The sequence below is a fragment of the Eretmochelys imbricata genome, chromosome 6, assembly GCF_965152235.1.
Source record: "Eretmochelys imbricata isolate rEreImb1 chromosome 6, rEreImb1.hap1, whole genome shotgun sequence".
Classification (NCBI taxonomy): domain Eukaryota; kingdom Metazoa; phylum Chordata; order Testudines; family Cheloniidae; genus Eretmochelys; species Eretmochelys imbricata.
Genome location: NC_135577.1, coordinates 111,216,869 through 111,235,476, shown reverse-complemented (window position 1 = coordinate 111,235,476; position 18,608 = coordinate 111,216,869). Strand labels below are relative to the sequence as shown.

At 47.0% G+C, this 18,608-nt stretch overlaps 1 protein-coding gene across 1 annotated transcript in view; it reads right to left on the bottom strand.

The window, feature by feature from the left end:
• The window catches only part of LOC144266149 (cytoplasmic dynein 1 heavy chain 1-like), a 108,424-nt gene extending 93,759 nt beyond the window's left edge, over positions 1–14,665 (bottom strand). The window contains exons 1-4 of the mRNA XM_077819378.1: positions 14,398–14,665; positions 4,513–4,600; positions 3,765–3,938; positions 3,252–3,507 (exon numbers count right to left, since the gene is read on the bottom strand). Coding sequence (XP_077675504.1) covers positions 3,252–3,507; positions 3,765–3,938; positions 4,513–4,600; positions 14,398–14,665 — 786 coding nt within the window. The remainder of the gene's footprint in view (positions 1–3,251; positions 3,508–3,764; positions 3,939–4,512; positions 4,601–14,397) is intronic.
• Positions 14,666–18,608: the final 3,943 nt, after the last annotated feature.

The following is an 18,608-nucleotide window of genomic DNA, read 5'->3' as shown; positions in this document are numbered from 1 at the left end:
TTCTAACAAAGTGGCTGATGCACTCTCCCATGAAAGTTTCCCAGAATCAACTGGTTAAAATCGTCCTTGAGATGTGGAAAATACTGTTAGTCTTTATGTACTTGGTAGTATATTTAGAGATGCATGTGTCTTATTAACTCTGTTTTTCCTAGAGCTCCAGGAAGAAACCCCAGCCAGTGTTTCACCCTAGCTGAGATTTGTGGGGCGTGTCATAAATATAAAGGGAAGGGTAAACCCCTTTGAAATCCCTCCTGGCCAGGGGAAAGCTCCTCTCACCTGTAAAGGGTTAAGAAGCTAAAGGTAACCTCGCTGGCACCTGACCAAAATGACCAATGAGGAGACAAGATACTTTCAAAAGCTGGGAGGAGGGAGAAAAACAAAGGGTCTGTGTCTGTCTGTATGCTGGGTCTTTGCCGGGGATAGACCAAGAATGGAGTCTTAGAACTTTTAGTAAGTAATCTAGCTAGGTATGTGTTAGATTATGATTTCTTTAAATGGCTGAGAAAAGAATTGTGCTGAATAGAATAACTATTTCTGTCTGTGTATCTTTTTTGTAACTTAAGGTTTTGCCTAGAGGGGTTCTCTATGTTTTTGAATCTAATTACCCTGTAAGATATCTACCATCCTGATTTTACAGGGGGGATTTCTTTATTTCTATTTACTTCTATTTTTTATTAAAAGTCTTCTTGTAAAAAACTGAATGCTTTTTCATTGTTCTCAGATCCAAGGGTTTGGGTCTGTGGTCACCTATGCAAATTGGTGAGGCTTTTTATCCAACATTTCCCAGGAAAGGGGGGGTGCAAGTGTTGGGAGGATTGTTCATTGCTCTTAAGATCCAAGGGTCTGGGTCTGTAGTCACCTAGGCAAATTGGTGAGGCTTTTTACCAAACCTTGTCCAGGAAGTGGGGTGCAAGGTTTTGGGAAGTATTTTGGGGGGAAGGACGCGTCCAAACAGCTCTTCCCCAGTAACCAGTATTAGTTTGGTGGTGGTAGTGGCCAGTCCAAGGACAACGGGTGGAATATTTTGTACCTTGGGGAAGCTTTGACCTAAGCTGGTAAAGATAAGCTTAGGAGGTTTTTCATGCAGGTCCCCACATCTGTACCCTAGAGTTCAGAGTGGGGGAGGAACCTTGACAGGCCCAATGGTCTGTGATGGGATATTAGATGGGGTGGGATCTGAGTTACCCAGGAAAGAATTTTCTGTGGTATCTGGCTGATGAATCTTGCCCATATGCTCAGGGTTTAGCTGATCGCCATATTTGGGGTCGGGAAGAAATTTTCCTCCAGGGCAGATTGGAAGAGGTCCTGGAGGTTTTTCGCCTTCCTCTGTAGCATGGGGCACAGGTCACTTGCAGGAGGATTCTCTGCTCCTTGAAGTCTTTAAACTACGATTTGAGGACTTCAATAGCACAGATATAGTTATGAGGTTTTTTGCAGGAGTGGTGGGTGAAATTCTGTGGCCTGCATTGTGCAGGAGGTCAGACTAGATGATCATAATGGTCCCTTCTGACCTAAATATCTATGAAACAGAGAAGTGAGCCAACTCAGGCAAGGGAGTCAGTGGCTCCTTTGGAGGAAGAGTGATGCATAATTACTCCTGAAAGAGAAGTGGAAGAGATGTGAAACACAGCATGGCACAGATGCTGCTTCTCCTGTGGGAAGGAAGAGCAGAGATGCTGGAAGCCCTACTGCTTTTCACAGAAAGGAGGGGACTGCCAGAAGGGGCCTTGCTGGGAAGCCAAGGCCTTACTAAGTACCCCAGAGGAGGCCTACAGAGCGGCTGGGTTGGGCATAAAACTGATTAATTCTTACTTAAGTACATTTATTCGAGATGTCAGTTCAGGGCATCTGCATCTGTACTTCCCCCTCACTGGGCCAGCAAGGGCTCTTACTCCCAGGTTTTAGGTCCCCTGCTGTTGCCTCTCTTGTGTGGAGATCCACATCTCTCTCCCTTTTAACTCAGGTGGTCCCAGGCTGCCTAGTTCCCTACCTTCACTGTTTATTTCCCAGCACAGACAGGTTGCCAAGGATACCTGCTTGTTTCTCTTCACAGACTGATAACAGAGTGATCATCAACACATAGTACCACACAGATCTAAGCGAGCCAATCTCATTCTTAAAAAATCCCCAGAGAGAAACCGTTTCAAAATAAAGTGCTAAAAACTTATGAGGAACCTAAACCCTAACATGGGACTCTGTCAGAAGCAGTCCATCAACCCCCGCACAACCTAGAGGAGTCCTTCTGATTATCAGCTCATCACAGCTTCAGCTCAGAACCAGCACACAGCCTCTTGGGGACTCAGTAAGCAAGTCCTTCCAAGCCTTCCCTGAGGACCAGGGCCCTCCATGAACCCAAGGTCCTGTCTGCTAGATGGATCAGGAAGTCGTCCTCAATCAGTTTGAACTCATGCTATTCATCCAAAGGTCTTCTCTTTGCTAGTCTCTCAAGAATCCGGTTTGAACTATATCTGGGGACACGGATGTGGCTTCAAAGAGTTGATAACCAGATGAATTACACTACATTACCGCTCCCCTCCTAGAGGAAACCCCCTTAATCTTAAAACTTCTCATTGTTTCAGAAGGATCTTTGGAGAGCCTTACAATCTCTTCCAGAGATTGAATTAATCTTGGCTTCCTGCTAAAGAAGTCCCAAGTAATCTCACAATAGTATATTTGCATTTTGAATACAATGAACTCCAAAGATGTTAAAACTACTTCAATAAGGTTTAATTTAATTCAGTGAAGATCATTCATGACACTGTTAGTCTTTCACAATGGGTTCAGAACTTTACTTGGAGCAGAGTTGAGTTACTGGGGGAGTAACACTATGGCAAGGCAAAGTAAGCTGCCACCCTCACCAAAACAAAGCATGTGGGGCAGAACTTTTATACATACTAGTAACAACAAACATTTTCCCAGACCTGCTCTACTCAGTACCAGCCTTCTGCACCAGTCCCTTTAAATTTCAGTCATTTTTTACTACCTGAATGGAAAGAATGAAAATTAGCCAGCATTTTATTAATAACAATTTACTTGAAGGCACAGAACGTGAGCCAGGTTCTCAACTGTACAGTGGTGTAGCTCAGTTTACGCTGGCTGAAAATCTAGCCCTGTGTTTAGAGTTTCCTGCATGGAGTAAGATTTTACTACACGGTTAAGGGGCCAACAGCAAAAGAGGAGGCTTTCACACCCTTAAAGAATGACACAGGAGTTTCTACCGAGTAGTCTGACATTTGGTTCTGCAATTTTACCTTCTGTATTTCTCTAATCCATCGATTAACTCCAGACTGTAGCTGGTTGAGAAAAGTTGGGTCCTCAACCTTGTCACCGAAGTCAGTAACCTTTGGCTTTTCTCCATGCTCATAACGTTGCTTGGCAACATTAGTAATAATTGGATGAATTGGCAAACTGATCTCTGGAATTTCAATATTCTGCTGCAAGTGCAGCAGTCCCATTTCAAGTTCTGCAATTTTCTTCTCAACTGATGGAGCCATTTTATCACCATCCCTGGGGGGAAAAAACGTTACCAAATGAAAAGCGAGACCAACAGGCATATATGAACACAAGTGCATGTAATTTTATGTAACTTGAACTACATCCTCAACAAGCAGCACCAATTTGTGACAATCTCATAAGCAAGAGCCTAGCTTCAAGATCATTTTCCTATTAAAATTGTTTCAAGTCCTATTTACCTCACCCCACATTCTTTTTGATCCATTTTTCTTTAGTACGGACAATTTATTATTTGCATTTAACAGAATTACCTGTCTGCTTTGCCAGACTCTCTGATATAGGACTTAAAAAAGGGAGCAACAGCATTGCTAATGAAAGAATGTAATGTTTCATAAGGAGAATCTTCACTAAGAGTAAGCACTCTCAGTTGGGAGGACACTGGTTTGTCAGCATCGATCACTGGTGTACGCTTAATGAATGCCAAACTGCGGAGCAAAGAAAAAAGTTAGTTAACCATAAGACATTTAATTCCAGAATACAGTAAATTACAGTAGCTCTAGTATAACACAAGATTAGGAGGTGTATATCAGACGTTACATGCTAACATGCTTTACCGGGGTACACTTTTGAAAGTGTGAGAGCAAAACTTGTGCTTCTGCCTTAAAACTATTACTAGTAGCTGAATGTATTAGGGTTTTATATGCATCCATTTTAGCCTGACAGAAAACTAAAAGCAATCAAGTCTATAATCATGGTAATTGAAAGCATGCCATTTTCTGTTGTAAGATTGCTTCTTAAATATTTTAGCTTCATGGAGACAAATGTGTGCTAGGGTTAGACAATGGCAAGAGACAAATATGCAAGCATATGAGGGAGAGAGAGATAGAGAGGGAGAGAGTGCACGTGCTGTTGTGAAGCTAGGGGTTTGTAGAGCACTTTGAACATCAAAAGCACTATATAAGCTCTACATATTACTATATGTGTTAGCCTAAGGATTATAGGACTATCTTTTCCTAGTCCTAAAACATTCATATCAGATTTCAGTGAGACTGCACTCACCTGTTTGACTTTAGCCCATAATGAATGTCAGTGTTAATGCTATAGGATATGAACTCTTTTTCCTCTTCTCCTTCATCATCCACATCCTCTGCAAACAGAGTTTGATATATTAAAAACCTCTAACATACACTTAAAAGCCTTTGAACCCATCCCTCTCCACCCCAACTACCTCATACCTACTCGTGTAGGAGCGCATTCATACCAACCTCTCATCTAGGTTTGAAACTTTACACAAAATACCGTGTGCCATACAGCTCAAGTTATATTTTTAGGGGTTTGAGACACTATCTATAATAACCAGATAAGATAAAAACTGGTGGAGCCTTGTTACTTAGCTTGAGAAATGTACAATCAGTCTGATTTTTAATCAGCATTTCCAAGGCAACTAAATTAAAATCATACCTAGAATGATTTCATTTGTTGTCAGCAGAGTTGGACAGAACATACCAAAATATATTTTCATTTATACTAAACCATGACTTAGAACCCAGAAACACATGACTCCTCAAGACAGAGGTTTTTATGGATTTATTACAAGCTATTAGTTACTTCAGGACCACTACTGCTCCCCTTTTTTCTAGGCTGCCTCCTGTATGAATTGCTGTAGTGAAAGCAAATTACAAGCCAACTCCTTACATGCTGATTTCAAGAGATAGAATTGCAGAGTTTCCCCACAATACAAAGCCTGAGTTATGGCTTGTTAAAACTACACAAAGTTTAGTTATCTCAGTATACTTAAAGACCTGAAAGAAAACATTTCACAAGATTGTCAGTTTAATTCCTTTTCATAACTTGACTTGATATTTTTCAAAGACTTCAAATTATATTAACGAAAAGAGGAGATTAAAAGTACAAAGTGTAAGAGAAAATGACTGTTTCCCTAACTTAGCTAGTGAGTCACAAGGTGATGTAAGCACTGGGCATGCTGGCACTTCTGCAGTGAAACCACTGCAATGCAGCACAAAGCTGTCTCCATCTGAGGAAGACACGCCCAAGTGAGAAAAAGAACAAGAGCATTACTCTCCTGTTCTCCCAATGCCTCCAAAAGATAAACTACCAGAGTTTTATTTCGTATTACTGTAGCACCTAAAGCCCATGGACAAGTAGTAGCCCATTGTGGTAGATGCCCCTGATGTCCAGATGAAACCAACCACTTAACAGCACACAATTTATGTCTGATAAGATTAACTCGTGAATCTTTGTGATCTGAAGTCTGGCTCTCCTGAGAGTTGATAGTAGTCAGCACTGGGTGCTTTACATTTTCAAATCAGAGTAGAAAAGTCAACACTTAACATTTTAACTTTGTAACAAAGCAGGAGTGCTAGAACTCTACCCATTGCACTTAAAGGTATTTAACCTCCTTCCTACTGTATTAATTGTGTAAAAGCTCTGATAATCCAGCAGCATATTTCCATTAGAATACGACTTCCAACAGAAGTAAGTTCTCTTACCCCAGGTGATGCTGACAGAATGCACAGCTCTAGTGAGCTCATCAGTACTATATTTCCAGCACACTTTTTCAGAATGTTTTTAATCATCTTTTAAAAATTCAACATATGAGTTGTCAGGCTATTAATTTTTAGTGGCTGAAGCTGACCAAGAGTGTCCATAAAAGTCAGGTGGATCAGTTTTAAAAATATTAACAAAACCTTTTCTAGAATGTGGTATTTTAAAAATTGTTGTTTAGGCTATTAGTGTAGAACAGATTCCTTTTTGATGAAGTATTTAAAACAAGATTTAGAATTTTAGCAAAACTTCTCTCCGCATATAGAGGGTTCACCTTTGTCTGGTTCCTCTATACCAGGGGTGGCCAACCTGTGGCTCCAGAGCCACACGCAGCTCTTCAGAAGTTAATATGCGGCTCCTTGTATAGGCACCGACTCCGGGGCTGGAGTTACAGGCGCCAACTTGCCAATGTGCTGGGGGATGCTCACTGCTCAACCCCTGGCTCTGCCACAGGCCCTGTCCCCACTCCACCCCTTCCTGCCCCCTCCCCTGAGGCTGCCCTGCCCTTGCTCCTCCCACTCCCCCCTCCGAGCCTCCTGCATGCCACAAAACAGCTGATCTGGAAGTGCAGGGTGGGGGGAGGCGCTGATCAGTGGGGCTGCCGGTGGGTGGGAGGTGCTGGAAGCGGGGGAAGCTGATGGCGGGGGGGGGTGTTGCGGGGGCTGCTGATGTATTACTATGGCTCTTTGGCAATTTACATTGATAAATTCTGGCTCCTTCTTAGGCTCAGGTTGGCCACCCCTGCTCTATACAAAGAAAGCATCTGAGGGTATGTCTACACTAAAATTAAAAATCACCCAAACCCACTGTGCCTAAGTGAAGGGGCTGTTTAATTGCAGTGCAGACAGGTTTGGGCAGACTGAGCTCTGGGACCTCCCACCTCGCAGGCTGGAGCTGGAATGTCTAAATAGCCCCTTAGCCACCGTCAGCTGGCACAGGCCAGGCGCAGGTGTCTACTTACAGTAGTATAGACATATCCTGAGGGAACAACAGTCCTTTGCAGACCCCAGAAGATCAAACCTATTCCTGAGACATAAAAAAAACAGGAGTACTTGTGGCACCTTAGAGACTAACCAATTTATTTGAGCATAAGCTTTCGTGAGCTACAGCTCACTTCATCGGATGCAAGTGAGCTGTAGCTCACGAAAGCTTATGCTCTAATAAATTTGTTAGTCTCTAAGGTGCCACAAGTACTCCTTTTCTTTTTACAGATACAGACTAACACGGCTGCTACTCTGATTCCTGATTCAGACACTCCATATATTTCAGAGACATGCTATCCCCACTAAAAACAGCCACATGCACAACATGACTTGTTGCAAGCCTGAAGTGGACGATCAGCTGGATCAAGCTCCAATAAAAAATAAAATAAAAAAAAAGCTCCAGAGGAACAGCTTGCCATTTGACTCCTCTGCCCTTCCTTAAAGAGATTCTTCTGCTAGTGAAGAAAAACTAATCCTGCTGAAGCCTTGTTTGAGATTTGTTTTTTTAGGGGATGGAGGTGGGGGGAGCAGGGCCAAACAAGTTTGCCAGTAGCCTTCTAGTAGTTATCCAATGGCTTGGAGCAGGGGTCTAAAGTTCCTATGAAATGATGGCAAAGAAGAGGTCCCTCAGCCCGCTGTTTCTCTTGACAGGTGTTTGGGAACATGGCAGTCAAAGCTTCACACACTAGTTATTACAAACCAGATCATAAATTTTATTGCAAGTAATGCAAATATTTTCCTAGGGCATCCAGGAAGAGGCTGGACTGGATAGTGTGGTGCTGTAAAGGGTAGCAAAGGGATAGGTGTGAGTAGAGAGTGGATTGAGGGCTCAAAATCAAAAGACAGCTGCTGGTTTATGTAATGACATACCAAGATAGGAAACATGAACACATTTAAGACCAGCACGCAATAGCGCATTTGAGTCAGTTATTCTGAAACAGTTGCATAAGTTTCCCTTACTGTACAACATGTGTGCTCATAGTCTCTCGTGAAAGAGGTACCATTACTCAAGTCATAGACACTTGCCAATTGTCACAAGCTATTAAAAGGAGACTACTACTAAAATTAATATTTACATGTTAAAGTCATTAGTCTGAAGTAAACTAACCTAGCACTTGGGCATGCCAGTATAACATCTGACCATGTTGCGTGCAACATGCACACACTTCGCGCTGTGGCTGTGTCAAAGCAACTGTTAAGAATCACCCCAGGCTAGTCATGGAGGCCATGGAAGTTTTCCAAAAAGATTCCCACATTGACATTAACACCAATTCAGGTATACTGGTGTTCACTCCCTTACTTGGGCAGCCCACCATACTGTTTTAAGCACTATGTTGTTTGGATTTGGAGGTCTTCACCATGGTGCTTAAAAAGGTCTGGCCAGTTAATACTGTCTACACTTAGCATGAAGTAGAGCTTCTAGAATTGCTTCAGCTGAACATTAGCAACAGTGGGAAATGAAGAGAGAGTTTTCCTACTGCAGGCAAAGCTGGGATCCAATAATTACATAAAGCAAGAATGTCATAAGTATTCTTTTGGAACAGTTTACAGTTATACAACTGCTGGAATCATTTGCTCTTTTTACTGTGTTAAATAAAACCCAGGATGTTAAAATGAGCTATTTTGCCCATTCAAGATTTCGTGGTGCTGAATTTAACATCCAATTAACTTACTACTGCTAGAAGTATCATGAAATGGCAATTTGTTTTACCAGTGTTTGCAGAATCAGCCTCTTGGCATTTGGCCCAAGGCACATTTGTTGGGTGAAGTTTAGGTAGAGTAATGTCCTCAAAAAGATTTATCCTGTCAGGAGTGAGGAAATGTATCCATCACAGAAAGGAATGAGTAATACCAAAATGTTCGCAAATTGCTCTCAGAGCACTTTCTCTTAGACGTAACATGATGTGTACAGTAAAAATAGTCTGTGCCTGCAATATTTGAACATGCTGGGGTAGACTGGGGACCAAGTGCACCAGGGGTACATCTACACTGCAATAAAATAACTCACTGAGCAGCTGTGGCTGGTGCCCATCAGCTGATTTAGACTTGTGGGGCTTGGGCTGAGGCGGCTAAAAATTGCAGTGTAGACATTAGAGCACAGGCCTTGTGCAGGGCATGGGTCCCAGAGTCCTGTCTCCTGCCTGAGATGAACATTTAAACTGCTATTTTTAGTCCAGCAGCCCAAGCCAAATGACTTGGGCTCTGAGACTGTACCACAGATTGCATTACAGTGTAGACATACTAGGTGTCTCATAAATGGGGCAACTCGAGTTAGAGCACAATTGGCTTATTTTTTGTGTGTGAGTTTAAGGACTTTGACTTCCCACTCTCACCCCACTTCTCCACCCAAACTATTGCAAAAAAGCTTTGATCGGGGTTAGACATACCAGACCACCTAACTAACTGTCAAGGATTTGATATCTGTTATTACATCCCCATATGTCAAGGTTCCTTCCCCACTCTGAACTCTAGGGTACAGATGTGGGTACCTGCATGAAAAACCCCCTAAGCTTATTTTTACCAGCTTAGGTTAAAACTTCCCCAAGGTACAAACTATTTTACCTTTTGTCCTTGGACTTTATTGTTGTCACCACCAAGCGTCGAACAAATATAACAGGGAAAGAGCCCACTTGGAAACGTCTTTTCTCCCAAAATCCCCCCAAGCCCTACACCCCCTTTCCTGGGGAAGGCTTGATAAAAATCCTCACCAATTTGCATAGGTGAACACAGACCCAAACCCTTGGATCTTAAGAACAATGAAAAAGCAATCAGGTTCTTAAAAGAAGAATTTTAATTAAAGAAAAAGTAAAAGAATCACCTCTGTAAAATCAGGATGGTAAATACCTTACAGGGTAATCAGATTCAAAACATAGAGAATCCCTCTAGGCTAAACCTTAAGTTACAAAAAGACACAGAAACAGGAATATACATTCCATTCAGCACAGCTTATTTTATCAGCCATTTAAACAAAACAGAATCTAACGCATATCTAGCTAGATTGCTTACTGACTTTTTACAGGAGTTCTGACCTGCATTCCTGCTCTGGTCCCAGCAAAAAAAACCACACAGACCGAGAGAACCCTTTGTCCCCCCCCAGCTTTGAAAGTATCTTGTCTCCTCATTGGTCATTTTGGTCAGGTGCCAGCGAAGTTATCTTAGCTTCTTAACCCTTTACAGGTGAAAGGGTTTTTCCTCTGGCCAGGAGGGATTTAAAGGTGTTTACCCTTCCTTTTATATTTATGACACCATATCTGAAACTAATGTAGTTTTTATTCCTCCCTATGAGCAACTCACCCATAAAAAAGTTACTAGATACTATACAAGGGGGGAGGGGGGAAACAATGTAAATACCTTACATAGAAAAAAGAAAAGGAGTACTAGTGGCACCTTAGAGACTAACCAATTTATTTGAGCATAAGCTTTCATGAGCTACAGCTCACTTCATCGGATGCAAGTGAGCTGTAGCTCATGAAAGCTTATGCTCAAATAAATTGGTTAGTCTCTAAGGTGCCACAAGTACTCCTTTTCTTTTCGCGAATACAGACTAACACGGCTGCTACTCTGAAACATTACAGAGAAAAGTACACAAGCCAGGTTTTGAAACATTTATTCCATTTTAACTGAATGTCACTGGTGTTAAAGTAGCTCAGTTGCTAGAACATAACATCACACATCCAAGTACTTCAACAGCACTGGCTCATACCTACTGTTTATACTGCACTGCAGTACTTTGTAACACTGTGGCAGGTGCAGTCCTTCAGATGAAATCACTGGGAGATTCCTTCTGCCTGCATCTGTGAACTAGCCACGTAGAAACTAATGATCCTTGGGAACATTTCAACAATTCTCTAACTGATTCTCCCCGTGGGGTGGAACTGGCTCCTCCTGTAACCTCCTGTACTGGAATAGAGCGAAGAAGAGATGCTGTGACCCACAAATAACACCCCTGTCCATTCCCACAGGAAGGGAATGTACCATAGCCTTGGTCCTGAAAGCTAACTCAAAACCTATACAGAGGCGCTACTAATGTGTCTTTGCTGTGGGAAGAAAAAATAGCCAGAAACTGGTACTTCAGTTTTAAATTATCGAGATCAAGAAAATAACATTGATCTTTGAAAAAAGACATGTGTGGACACTGCCTTATATGAACTTTGGCTGAAATCAAAGTCGAGGCGATAAAACATTCCCTTGAGCTCTGCATTTATTGTTTTGTCAAGTTTCTTTCTTGGCTTTGCAGCACTGGAGTGCTTGGAAGCCTTGAACTTGGACCTCCTTCACAACAGCATCTGACTTTATTGCTGTGTTGTGCCACGTATCACTCCGAAGTTCTTTATAAACTAAGATGTAGATGCTGGCTCAAAGGTCTTATGTAGGTAAATACAACAGCCGTTGTGCCTTCACATAGACTTCCCTGTTGGTACCTGACTTGAAAAGATAAGGGCATGATGTTAGGATTTTTCTTTGGTCAAGTTAGGGAATTGTTGATGGGGCTGTCTCCCCTCTTCCTGTTGCAATAGGGCATTACAGGGTACACTACACCGTGCATGTGGGGTCAGCATCTCTCCTGGGGGCAGGGTGAGGATACAGGGGGATCATAGACCCACCCCCACTGCGTGTATGTGTATATGGAGGGAGTCACAGGCCCACCCCTCACTTTGTGTGTGTGTATATGGGGGGAGGTCACAGGCCCAACAAGCCCTGTCACAGGGAGCAGGGGAACAAAGGTCACCATGGCGCATAAAGCAGCAACTGCCGCCAGCTTGGCAGCTACCATCTGCAGCAAAGGGAGGCTCCGCCCAACCCAACCCCCTCCTCCCAGTACCGGGGTTACCATGGCGCCACCAAACAGCTGTTTGCCAGCACACCCAGAGGGAGGGGGAGGAGCCAGAGAAGAGGCAGGGACGGGGCCTTGGAGAAGGGGGGGGAAATCGGGGCAGGGTAGAGCCCCTGCACTCCCCCTACAAATACCCCCTCCAGCCCCCTGCCGTGAGCTGCTCAGGCAGGGGGCTGGAAGCACCCCCATGACCCCAGCTTAAACCCCCAGCTCCCTGCCCTGACCCCTTCTCCCCCCTTACACACCCCCATGACCCCAGCCCTGACTCCTGCACCCCCACACATACCCAGCCCCCCCCATGCCCTGACTCCTGCACCCCCCACATCCCCACCCCAAGCACCAAATGGGAGCTCCTGCACCCCCCCCACACACATTCCCACCTGCACCCCTTGCACCAAACAGGAGCTGCCCCAGGTAAGTGCTCCACACCCCAATCCCCTGCCCCAACCCTGAGCCTCTCCTGCATCCTAACTCCTGGCCAGACCCTGCACCCCAACCCCCAGCCCACTCCTGCACCCTAACTTCCTCCCAGACCCTACACCTCCAGCCCTCACTCCTGCACCCCCTCACACACCTCCAGCCCCGTGCCCTCCCAGACTCCTGCAACCCCTCACACACACCCAGCCCTGACACCTGCACCCCCTCTCACACACCCAGCCCCCTGCCCTCCCTGACTCCTGCACCTCCCCCCCCCACATTCCCACCTGCAGCCCTCGCACCAAATGGGAGCTGCCCCAGGTAAGCGCTCCACACTCCAATCCTGAGCTCCCTTCCTCACCCTAACTCCTGGCCAGACCCTGCACCCCAACCCCCAGCCTGCTCCTGCACCCTAACTCCCTTCCAGGCCCTGCACCCCCAGCCCTGAGCCCCCTCCCGCACCCTAAGTCCTGGCCAGAGCCCGCACCCCAATGTTTTTTTACATTTTTTTTATAAAGCGCTCTTATCCCAAGCGCTTTACAATCGTTAGCTAACGGTACAAACAATATTTGGAAAGATCATTAAGTGGTCCGCCGAGACCCCCAGTGATTTTCAAGTGGTCTGTGGAAAAATAAGTTAGACTACAAGAACAATCAAGGTACCTCACTTTATTTTCATTTACTTACAAGAGAAGGATGAAGAAAAAAAGAATGAAAAATGGGGGCAGGGGGAGATCAGAGAGAATGTTCTTTTTCTTGGCTGGGTCCCAAGGAGGGGCCCCAAAAATGAAGCTGAGCACAGGGCCCCACTAACTCTAAATCTGCCTCTGGGGCTGACCCCTCCCCACAGCTCCCCATGCCGCAGCCAGGGGCTGACCCCCCCTCCTCGAGTTCTGCATGCCGCTGCCAGGATAGGGGCTGACCCCTCCTTCGCCCCAGCTCCCCGTACCACTGCCAGGAGCTGACACCCTCCCCACACCACCACCAGGGGCTAGGGCTGGCCCCCTAACCCCGCCAAGCTCCATTCTGGCTGGGGCTGGGGCTGACCCCCAAAGCCCTGATGCCTGACACCTTGCGTCGCCACCCCCCAAACACACATTCCTCCACGCCCAGCTAGGGGGGCGCACCAGACTTTTTTGGCAAACGGGGCATTTGTTCATTTGCTCTTGCCAGCTGATCAGTTGGCAAGAGCAAATGGGATAAATGTCTGTTTTTGGTCAAAAAAAAGTTGGGATGGCCAGGACAGAGCTTAAAAAGGGAACTGTCCTGGCCAAACGGGGATGTATGGTGACCCTATCTCTAGGCAAGTGGGTCCTGAGGGAGTCCGGAGAGGGCGGGGGCAGACCCTGGCCTGGCTAATCACGCCACTCCCAAGAGGCCGGAGTGATTCCCCACCCTGGCACTGGACCGGCCCCGGCTGCGCTGCCAGCTCAGCCTGCAGACGCAGTCACCTTCCAGCAGGGTCCGTGAGTGGCCAGGGGGCAGGGTGTGAGGGAGTGGGTCTCTGGAGGTGTGTGTGTGTGGGGGGCTGCTGGTCAGTGGGGGGAATCTCTTGGGGGGCAGTGGGGGAGGTCTGTGCGTTGGGACGCTGGGCATTAGGGGGGGTCTGAGTGGGGTGCTGTGTAGTTGTGGTGGTGCGCTGTGGGGAAGTGCATTGGGCAGTAGTGGTGCAGCTGTGTGGGGTGGTGCGGGGCAGGGGTGGTGGTGTGCAGGCCGCTGTGCTTTTGTGGTGGAGGGTCTGTGGGCGGGGGGAGGGCTGCTGGGCATAGCAGTTCCGGGGGATACTAGACATAGGGAATCGGAGGCTGTGTGGCATGGCATAGGCCCACCCCTGAGGGGAAGGGGCATGCTGGCAACACAGGGCTGGGCGGGCCAGTGTGCATCTGGCAACTGCTGGTTTGTATCCAGTGCTCTTGCACTGGGCTGGCTGGAGCGGGGCTGGCCCCACCATGCTTTGCCCCATTGTCCCTTGCTCTGGGGACCAACTTCCCCAAGCCATGCTCCTTTGCCCCTATGGGGGCCCACAGATATGTTTGGCACCAGGCCCACAAAAGCTTAATCCGGCCCTGCCACCTCCCCCGTGCCCGGCAGTTGCCCCGCCCGGCTCTCCCCATTGCAGCGGCTCGGCGCCTGGCCCGGCTCTCACCCTTGAGCGTGGAGCGCTCCACCAGCACGGTGTGCACCTGCGGGTCGGAGAGGAACTTGCGCATCTGCTCCAGGGCGCCCTTCTCCTCCATCGCCGCCTCTAGCATGGCCGGGGCCTCGCCACCGTCCTCCAGCAGCAGCGGCACCAGCTTGCGCAGGTGCTTCTGCAGCACCGAGACGTCGGCCACATTCTGCACCGCCGAGCCTGGCACGTCCAGGCCGCCCTCCTTGCTGCCCCCGCCGGGGCCCCCGCTGGCCCCGTCTGACATACTGAGACAGCCAGACACAACTCAGAGCCTGCTTCGGCTGCTGAGCCGCCGCCTAGTACTACTGAGCCGGCTGCACCCACCACCCCGCCCTGTAATCATCTCCCGCCCCACCCCCTGCCATGGGGAGGCCTGGGAAGTGTAGTCCGCACAGCCTGGATGCTCAAGATAGAGCCAGAGAGAATGACTACAAATCCCAGCATGCAAATTTGAATACGACCCAGAGCATCCTGGAAGCTGTCATTCACTGAGATCACAAACCTGACGAGAAAGGCGACAGACAAAGGCGTCAAATCCCGCTTTGCCTTCGGCAGGCAGATCCGCGATGGCTCCCAGAATGAACCTTTCAAAGTACAAACAGGAGTCAAACAGGGCTGTATCATTGCTCCAACCATGTCTGCAGTTTTTATTGCCGTCATTCTTTACCTAATTGCTGGGAAGTTTACAGCTGCCATTGAAATCATTTACAGAACGGATGGAAAGCTGTTCAGGGTTAGCAGGCTGAAAGCCAAGAATAAGATCTCAACAACATCTCTTGTGGAACTTCAGTATGCCGATGACAACGCAATCTTTGCTCACTCTGAGAAACACCTTCAAACTTTTTTGAATTTGTCTGCCGATGCTTATGCAAGTCTTGGTTTCACTCTTAATATCAAGAAGACTAAACTGCTCTATCAGCCCTCTCCAAATGAGGTATTACATGCCCCATATATCAAAATCAATGGAGTGGCAGTGGAGAATGTCAATCATTTCCTCTACCTTGGAAGTCATCTTTCATCCAAGGTAGATATTGATGCAGAAACTCAACTTCACCTGAGCTGTGCCAATGTTGCTTTCTCTCGTTTATGGCACAGGGTTTTTGAAGATCACAACATTCGAACAGACACCAAGCTTCTTGTTTATCAAGCCGTTATTCTCCCAACACTCTTGTATGGGTCCGAAACTTGGACAACCTACAGACACCACTTGAAAGTCCTCGAGAAGCACCCTCAAAGCTGCCTTCGGAAGATTCTGAAGATCGAATGGGAGGACAGGTGCACCAGTATTAGTGTTCCGGAAGAAGCAAAGACCACCAGTATCGAGGCAATGATCATCCATCAGCAATTCCGCTGGACTAGTTACGTTGTCCGGATGCCAGACCAGCGCCTCCCAAAACAGGTCCTGTTCTCTCAGCTGAAAGAACGGTACCATAACGTGGGTGGACAATGGAAACATTATAAGGACTTCCTGAAGGACAACTTTAAAAAGTGTAATATTGACATTGACTCTTGGGAGACACTTGCCCAGGATTGCTTAAAATGGAGTGAAGTCCTATGTGATGGTCCCCTGCATTTTGAACTTGCTCGCCAACAAGCTGAAGAGGACAAGAGGCGCAGGAGGAAGAAGAGACTGGCTTCCAGTCATGGTCAACATCCTCCTGCTGAGCCTGAAAACACCTGCCCTCATTGTAATAGAACTTGTGGTTCAAGGATTGGCCTTATTAGCCACCTGAGGACCCATGACTCCCATGGAAGATGATCATACTCAATAACAAGAGATCACCCATCACTAACCTGTCTGACTCCTCCATGCTTGAGCTGGTCTGGGCTTGTGTATGTAACATCTGTTTCTAATGAATTCAGATAATTGTGGTGCATTACTTTGTCTTATTGTGCCTCATTGTGCACTTACTGTACTTTTACTGCAATATAGACCCATTTTACAATTTTTTAAAAAGTGCCATGCTGATGAATGGCAGATGTATAAATATTCCTAATACCTGATCAGCACAAGAAATAATGGTATTCAGCACTACACCGGGGGACTGAGAGGAGCAAGCCAGTGCCAGCCCCACTATATGAACCAGTAGACAAGTCTTTTTTAGCTCCAGTCCATCTGTGAGGGGCCCTACGATGGAGCATACACACATGCTGTCTGTAGGCTGATGGGGAAACAGTTAACCTTCTTAGCAGAAGGACCACAGTTGCACCTGGTCAGTGCAGGGTAGCAGCTGTGAAAAGTTAATACATGACCTGGCCTGAGAGGAAAGGGAGAAAGGAGCTTTAGAAGTTGCTGCTGGTGTCATTGAAGTAGTCTGGATTTTATGTGGGGGACTGTGGCTAAAGAAAGTCTAGTAATGCTTAGGCCTAACTTGGAGACAGGAACATGTTCTGTTTTCTTTAAAATAAAGTACATCTCCCAGCTCTTTGAATTCTCTCCAGCTAGATGAATTCTTCCTTGACCACTTCTTCTTGGCCTGCCATAGTCCCCAAACCTGGTTACCCCCAACCAATGGTTGATGAGCTGTGTAAGGAGTACTAAAGTTTTAACATCATGCTGCACTTTAAGAATTCTTCTCCTTTTTTTTTTCTTTTTTCTTTTTTTTGGTGTGGGTGGAGTGGAAAAAAGCTGTCTTTGAGCCCCCTGCCTCCCAAACAGATAGACTCCTGCCCAAACCTGTGGGTGCCTAAATTTTCTTGAGTAAAAATTCCCCAGATACCCGTGTTTTTGCCGCTGATGCCTCCTGCTAGGTGACTAGATGCCAGGCTCCCACCTAAGCTCCTGAGTGATCCATGAACCAGGGGAAGATGGCGTAGGTGCTCACTCCGTGGGTGCTCCGGGGCTGCAGCAACCATGGGGGGAAAAGGGTGGGTGCTGAGCACCAACTGGCAGCCCCCATCAGTTCCTCCCTCCCCCCAGCACCTCCCCGTCCTTCCCAGTGCCTCCCACCCACCACAATCAGCTGTTTCGCAGCATGCAGGGGGTGCTGGTGGGGAGGGGGAATAGTGAGGGCACGGCGCTCAGTGAGGGGGTGGGAAGAAGTGGGGCGAGAAGAGGCATAGCGGGGCTGTGAAGAGGCAGGGTGGGGTGGGAGCCAGGGTGGGAGCAGGGTGGGGTGGGGGAAGGGGTCGAGCACCCCCCCCCAGCACATAGGAATGTCAGTGCTTGTGGAAGATGGGCATTCATGTGTGGAGCCTGATCTGATAGGTGTGCTCAGAGCCCATCCAAAATCCAGAGGTGGAGGCGCTACCCTTCACTTTATAAGGTGTAGCCCAGTGGTTAGAGCCCTCCTCTGGGATATGGGAGACCCAGGTCCAATTTCCCCCTCTCTGCCAAAAGGGCAGAAAGGATTTGAATAAAGGGCTCCCCCCTCACAGGAGAGGGCTTTAAGCACCGAGCTACGGGATAGGCCAGTGTGGGGCTCCCTCAGCCTCGCCTGTTGCATCTTCTGTTGATAAATCCTTAAACGGTCGTTGGGCCAAGGAGCAGGAAGGACTCAGTATCCCAACGGTTAGGGCACCCACCTGGGCAGTGGGAGTTCCTGGGCCCAGTCCCCATGCTCTGCCACTCTTATTACTTATCCACAATGGCTCCAGGCAGTAGGTGCCCATTTATGGATCACTAGCAGAGTTAGGTGCCTTCGTAGAGCCTGGACTTATGCAACTCTCTCTCAGAAAGAGTTGGGGAAACCCCTTTTGTTGGTATTTCTCATTGGCTGGTTTAGGTGGCTCCCCAACAAGCTTGCTGGCTTTTGTGGTTTGCATTCCTAGGGCGCCCGTCTCTCCCCATTCATTGTGTAGGAAGCCGAGGCCCCTAACTTGGCTTTGTGGATCACAGTGTTGTTCCTGTGATTTTCTAGACACCTGAAAGTTGGGTGCCATGATGTTCAGCACTGCAATGCCTAAGTCCCTTTGTGGATTCCATCCAGAGTGAGACACAAAGTGAAGAAACTACTCTAAGGCAAGTTTCCTATCTAGTGAGAACGAACAAGAATATGAAATATATTTGAAGAGACTTGTGCCCTGATCCTGCAGTGAGGTTCCAGGGGGGTAAACAGGTCTTCTTTGCTGAACTTTTTGCAAAATGTGGGTCATGTAAATGTTGTAGAAAACAGTGGCAGGAAAAACAATCTATTTTCCTAACACTAATGAGAAAGGTGTGCAGTACTTAGGCAATCAGCTGGGAC